Here is a 6,633-nt window from a genome sequence, read left to right as displayed (position 1 = left end):
TTCTCATTATCTATAGGAAATGTTGTAGCCTGAGCCCATTTATTCAGTCAGTTTCTCTTTTAGCAAAGCCTTTAATAATTATCCTCGGTTACATACAATTCCCCAAGCTCATGTGCTTCTTTTGCAAAACTAACCACATTCCTACTCACAGCAAAACATTTTGCACTTGTGATGCACAACAGAAACCACAGGTGGCAGAATCAAAATATTTTTACAGTACAGATGTTTTTTTCTTCCTTTCACATGAATCAAGGTTGCTCACACTTGTGGCTCATGGTGTGATGGTATTATATGAGCTGGATCAGAACGCACAGACTGAAAGGCGAATTGAAGATCAACATCAAGAACTTAGGAGGGATGATGACAATAGACGTTTTTGTAAAATTTTAACAGAAATTTAACTTGTTGATGTATCCATTTCTTTTACAGACATGTTTTCATTTAGAAGAATTTCCATTTCCGCTCCCAATACCAAGTGTTTGCAAGTCTTATAAGACACATGCATTGCTCTAGTAAAGATGACTTGTTTTAAATTTAATTCTTATAATTAAGTTGCACAAGACTATAAAATGTGTAAACAAATGAGATTGCAGTCTTATGAGACCTACAATGCAATGTATATTCAACATGTATATTATCAGAAAGAGAGGTGCTATCTGAAGAATTTCCAGGAAAATTCCGAACCAGTAGATGTTTGAAAAAGGTGAAAAGGGTTTTTAAAACTTCATTTTGATGAAATTAGCATGCTTTTTTTTGGTGTGTGTTTTGTTTTTAAGCATTTTGATTGGGGATTAAATACTAGATGCCAACTTATACAGTTTTAACACTGATACCAGTTGCACTTAACAAACTGTGCAACATCAACAATCAACACCTTTCTTTTTTAACTTTTCACTTTTAAATGTTTATAAACGCCGATACAGATAGATCGGCAAATAGGTGGTATAGCCTGATGATGTTGGTCTGCTGATGAAAAATGTTCTGCTTTTATGTCTCCATAACTGAATTAAAGCTAATTTAAGTCATGCCTCAACATAACTGTCCAGAGGTGTTTCAGAACGGTTGCTGAGTGGTAAGACTTGCTTTGTTTTGTTTTTTCAAATGAAAATGAGAAAAATGACACGATGATCACTGTGACACGACCACACAAGGCTGAGCAGACTTCACATTTTTGGTTCTTGATTTTCTGATGAGGTGTGTGACGAACTAGAAGTAGTGTTTTTTTACAGGTTGTGTGTATGATGTGAAAACTGCTTCGATGATCAGGTGTTGTCTGAAAATTATGAAAAAGTGTATCAAATTTTGAAAGACATGTTTTCTGATGCATTTTACTGCAATCTTTAGGACCTCTTATATGTTTGCTTTACAACTGAATTATTAGGCAGATGTAAATTTCTTTTGTTCCCCAAATATTTATTCTGTGGTTTTCCGAAATGCTGCTTAGATGCAGAATATTGAATCTTCTAGCTTTCCATACACAAGCCTTGCTGCACCAATTTTCCATAATACCTTGTTTGTTCTTGTATTTTCTTTTTGGCCATCTTCATCATGTTGTTTTTGTCTATCTGGGACATTGAAAGTGCAAAGTAGCTTTCACTAGTAGCAACAAACACTGCACAGCATAAATTAACACACAGAGGAAGCTGTTAAAATTTATTTGGCTTTATTGCGTGACCTGTACATACTGTAGATATTCTCAGAAAGTTCTGTTATAGTGACACCTTGTGGCCATACTGCAGCTCTGCCACTCCACTCAGACCATGCCAGGAGATATGCTCTGCATTAAAAACCTCTCACAAGTTTAATGTATCCAGCAGCAAGTGCACACTCTACTCAGTAGCTCATGTTTGTGTAAACCTCTGTCACGGCCTTCGGGCTCTCACTGTTCTGTGTTGCTGCGATGGTATGAAGTACAGATTTTGGATATACAAGGAGACACACAAGAGGATTAAATTTCAAAACACAAAGGTGGTGCAAAATAATGCAGATTCATTCATTGGGTGGAAACATACAGCAACAAAAAGGAATACACATGACTCAAATTAATCTGACTGGTGGTTCTATTAACTAATAAGAAAAAAAAAAGATACAGGAAATTGTTGGTTGATCACACTCAGGATTTGTTTACTTGTTTATTCAGCAGCACAAACATTTCTTTTCTTGGGTTTATGGTCTGATTTCTTCCAGTATGGTGAGTTTAATTCTGGACTGGACTAATTCATGTAACATCTAACTTCCAGCTGTAATCCCGGATTTTATCTTTATTATGTTGGCAATTCAATAAACTGTGTTTATCATCCAGATCCATTAACATAAATTGTTATATAAAACTTAAACAGAGAGGTTTGCCATACAAGAAAGGTGAAAATCTCAAGAGGTCCTTGCCTTGTCTAACTGCGGAAGTGAAAAGTAAACTACAAATGAATGAGTAGACTTCATCTTCCTCATACAGTAGCTTAGGCAAGCTGCAGTGCTAACAGTTCCTCTGCGTTATGGCCATCAGGCAATACAGACACAGCAGTCAGACCAGTCTACAGGCGCTTTCCGTTCTCTGCATCCTCCTTCGCTCCACACAAGCTTCCTTGCCCGTGAGCATGCTGACCTCTGTGTCTGAATTGATGCGTCTGTTCACTCTTGGCCAAATAAATAGAAAAGACGGAGAACGACAGATGGAAGGATAAGCCAAACCAGGTGTGTTTGAGTTTGACAGGAAGTGGAGTCATATTTCCCACGTTATGACGACGTTAGTGTTGTTTCCGTAGGTGCTGGAGATTCCGTGGTGCTTGTGGATCCTGCCTCTGTGGGGGCTGTGGCTTCGGAGGCTGGATTAATCATGTGTGCCGCTGTGACCGTAACTGAAGCTGGAGGGGCGGCAGTGGAAGTTGGCAACATGGGAGTCAAACCCTGAGAGAGGACAGGAGGCAGCTGGGAGGGCAGCATGGTGGGCAGAGGAGGCAACGTGGCCAGATTTGAAAGGTTCAGGGGTGGGAGTGGAGCCAGAGATGGGACTGTTGAAGACAGATAAGAGAGAATAACTAAGGTACTGTGCCTCCTTCATGATAGTATTTTTTTTTTTTTTTAAACTCAGGTTAACTTTTCAAACAGAGCGTTTTCACACTTCACCTTCTTTTCAGCTGCTCTGTAGAAATTTGGAGCAATAAAGTGTCACAACCCACGCTGGCATGAACATGTTTATACCATCAAGATCTAACTACAAACCATCTCCTGATCACACTCAGCTGCCTAAATGCAACAGTGCATTTTGCTCACTGAACAGACTGGAAGCAGTTCACCCACAAGACTTCTTCCCTGGTTTGGCAGTAATTAAATAATAATTCATTTTCAAAAACTAAAATGATCCTTTATTCCATGAGCTTAAAAGCAAAGACTGGAGTAAAGTCTTCATTACCCACCTGTCATCCCTGCTGGTGGCTGTAAGGTGCTGCCGCCTGCTAGTGACACACCACTGAGATCTAGGACTGGCAGGTTGGGAAGGTTAGGGAGTGCTGTTAAGCTACCTGGGAGGGGTATCAGACCTAGAAATGCAAACACATCCACACAACCACCATAATCATTCATGTTCTTAGACTTCTTCAGTCTTATGTACACTGCTCTCCAGAATGTGTGCAGCTTTAATGCAGTAAACCACTCTAGAAGGTAAAACTAGGCAAAAATCACAACTAGAAAACAAAACAAAAAACAAAGCACCATTGCCACTGATGTGAGCCAAAAACAAAACAAAAACCAAAAAAAGGCTCAGGGGAGAAGAAAGGGCAGGGGGTAGTTGATGAGGTTTTGTAAAGGAAAGTTATTCTGAGTGTGGGAAATGTCAACATGAATATGTTCACTGAATGTGTGTAAAGTGTACACAAAGACTTGTGTCTTTATTGAGGAAGGGTGTGAACCTTGCTGAAATCACCTGGTAGCGTGGTGGCTGGGTTCAAGCCGGCAGTGGCAGGATTCAGTGGAGCCAGAGGGGTGAGTGAGGGGTTAGTGGAGGTGGGCAGAAGAGGGACTGTGGGCAAACCTGAATTGGAAGAAGAGAGACATTAAACATTAGATGAGAATATTCCTGCCGTGTATCAAACTTAAAACTGGTGGATTTAACAAACGTCTGTGAGTGAAAGTGCAGACATACCTGTCTGTAGCTCGCTGGGCATGGTGGGCGGGGCTGAGGTGCTGATTGACAGGGCAGACAGTGACCCTTCAAGGCCAGAGGGAACTGCAGGTGCAGCAGGAGGAGGGGTGACTGCTGAAAGTTGCACCTGCAGAAGGTAGACATTTTCATTGAATCTATTGAAAAACATAACTGTTCTCTCCAACAGGCTGTGTGCATGCTAAACTCAAATCCTTCCAATGCCGTACCTGCACATAGACTAAGTAATTTAAGCAATTTATCGACACAGGTACAAGAAGTTTCAACAGAGTCATACTTAAGCAGCTTTAAACTGCCCTGTTTTTTTAAATAAATGTGTACATTCTGACCTCAGTAAATCCGTCTTTCAGTGGACTGACAGGCTCACTGGAAGAAGTTCCAGGGAAACTGATCTTCTTCCCCTCCTCAAACGGTCGGGTGGGAATCCTGTGGAGGTATCCATAGCCAATCCCACAGCCAAGGCTAGAGAAGGGGAATATAAGAGAATTGAGAATATAAACAGTGTTCTCCAGTGAAAATCATTTGACATCGACCTGGTCTCAGACCTTTAATTTACCACCTTTATCCTCATGTTTTACAAAGAGATTTAAATCGGCCTTTTTATTTTTTCTCATTTTGGCTCATTTGTTCCCAGAAAGGACATCATCATTAATAAAAACAACTGACCTTACTTGGCTGATAATATTTATGCATTTCCATTTTTAATCATGTCAGATGCAAATAAATAGGATGCTTATTTTGAAATTAGACAAATTCCAACAGGAGTCTGTGTATTACCTGCCCTCTCCTCCCCAGGCAGTGTTAGGTGTAATAACCACCTCTCTGCAGTTGTCAGTGTCTGTGTTGTACACATACAGTTTCAGGCCCTTCCCCTCGTGGCTCTCTATTAGAGAAAAGAGGTCCTCGGACTGCAGAAACAGGAGGACAAGAAGGTAAATCATCAAGAACTAGTGACAATGAGTGACAGCAGCAAGAACCAAGAAAAGTATGGGTAACCAACCTCATTCATAACAGTATCGGCTCCAATTATATAGTCAGTGTGTGGCCGCAAGCCAGCAAGGGCTGCTGGGGAATTAGGCTCCACTTCCTATTAGACAGAGAAAAATTACTGCTGTATCACACAGACAGAGATGATGCAACACACAACCTTTGTGGCTACCTACCAGGACATGCCACACATTCTCATTGGCTCCCTCAAAGCTGCAGAAGCGAATGGAGACACCGAGCAAGCCCTGACCCCCCCATAGGTTGCTGGGGGTCACGGTGGCCTCCCGCAGCTCCAGAGTCTTTGAGGAGTAAACTAGCATCTTCACTGGTTTCTCGACATGGGCTTTCAACAAGTCCTTCAATGTGTCGTTGTCCTTGTTCTGCAGAAAATGAAACAAACATAAGTAGAGAAAGGGGCAACTGTGAACTGTAGCCTTCCATAAGGCTCCTATTTCATCCTGCAAACTGCAAGTGCTGCATTTTCTCACCAGTCTGGTGTTGTTGATGGAGACGATGAAGTCAAAGAAAGGCTCCAGCCCTGCCCGGTGCCCAGGCGAGTTCTCTTGAACCTGTATGAAAATGAGGGATATCCTCAGCTGCTAGGCTGTGATGCTTTATTGAAATTCAAGCTAATTTCCTCTAAATAAATCGTGCTGACCAACACGCAAACTAGTCATGACTCTACTGGCTTTCAAATGAGCAACTTCTAGGATACAAACACGTCAGATCAGCCTTAGATCTGAGTTACCCTGTATACGAATACCATAATCAGGATGGGGGTCAATCCTACTGTGAATGACACTTGTGCTATCAAGTCTAGCCTCTGTGTTTGCTATTTTGATATCACTGTTACCACTATTGGACGACAAATACTAAATGCTCATTTTAGCTCACTAGTAGATTAATCAAAGGCTAAGCGTATGTAAACATGGTAAAAAATAGCCCTGTGTACAAGTTAAGTGTCTGATAACGTAGTCTATTACTAAAACTAGCTTGGCAGCTGTCATTCAATTTAGCTACGTAGCACCAACTAGCCCTACGGTTTCTTTGCTTTCAGCAAGCATATTTAACTAGCTGAGCAGCAGGCATACACAGTCACCGTGATTAAAGATGCGTGTTGGGTTGACACAGCTTTAAACTACACATTTCACAGAGGTGGTGGTTTGCTGGACTGGAGGCCCCGGCAGTCATCCCCGGCCTCAAGTCAACACATATAACCGGGTATCCTTCGCCTCAGACGGAGGCTAAGCTAAGAGCTAAGAGCAGGCTGTAGAAGCTACAAACTCACCCGGAGGACGTGGTATCCCTCGGAGCCTCCTCCCGGTATCTCCACACTCTGCGAACCTCCCATACTTTTGCTCTTTTAAGGCCCTTTTAGTTTGGTTTATGGCCGCTTGTTACCCAGCGAGTTAAGAATCCTTAGTACTTCCACTCACCGGGTACACGTCGCCAAACGACAAGCGGACTGATGCGCATGCGTCATTACGTGG

General features: G+C 41.9%; 1 protein-coding gene across 1 annotated transcript; it reads right to left on the bottom strand.

Annotated features, from left to right (window-relative positions):
* Nucleotides 1–1,641: 1,641 nt before the first annotated feature.
* LOC100698247 (Golgi reassembly-stacking protein 2) lies at nucleotides 1,642–6,633 on the bottom strand. The gene is made up of 10 exons (XM_003453349.5): nucleotides 6,432–6,633; nucleotides 5,632–5,712; nucleotides 5,320–5,523; nucleotides 5,157–5,243; nucleotides 4,934–5,064; nucleotides 4,486–4,618; nucleotides 4,139–4,265; nucleotides 3,920–4,027; nucleotides 3,414–3,536; nucleotides 1,642–3,008 (listed from the first exon to the last, which is right to left on the bottom strand). Exons 1-10 carry the CDS (start codon nucleotides 6,492–6,494, stop codon nucleotides 2,734–2,736), a joined length of 1,332 nt encoding a protein of 443 aa, XP_003453397.1. The 5' UTR covers nucleotides 6,495–6,633; the 3' UTR covers nucleotides 1,642–2,733.

The sequence above is a fragment of the Oreochromis niloticus genome, linkage group LG18, assembly GCF_001858045.2.
Source record: "Oreochromis niloticus isolate F11D_XX linkage group LG18, O_niloticus_UMD_NMBU, whole genome shotgun sequence".
Classification (NCBI taxonomy): domain Eukaryota; kingdom Metazoa; phylum Chordata; class Actinopteri; order Cichliformes; family Cichlidae; genus Oreochromis; species Oreochromis niloticus.
Note: the sequence above shows the minus strand (reverse complement) of the source record. Positions and strands in the feature narration are given on the sequence as shown.

Bases quoted from the DNA above. Each gene is read 5' to 3' on its own strand.
- LOC100698247 (XM_003453349.5), bottom strand. From the start codon at position 6,494: ATGGGAGGTTCGCAGAGTGTGGAGATACCGGGAGGAGGCTCCGAGGGA. The intron at 5,524-5,631 runs GTGAGAAAATGC...CATTTTCTGCAG, and splicing joins CCATCAACAACACCAGACTG to AACAAGGACAACGACACATT. The intron at 5,244-5,319 runs GTAGGTAGCCAC...TCTGTCTAATAG, and splicing joins AGAATGTGTGGCATGTCCTG to GAAGTGGAGCCTAATTCCCC.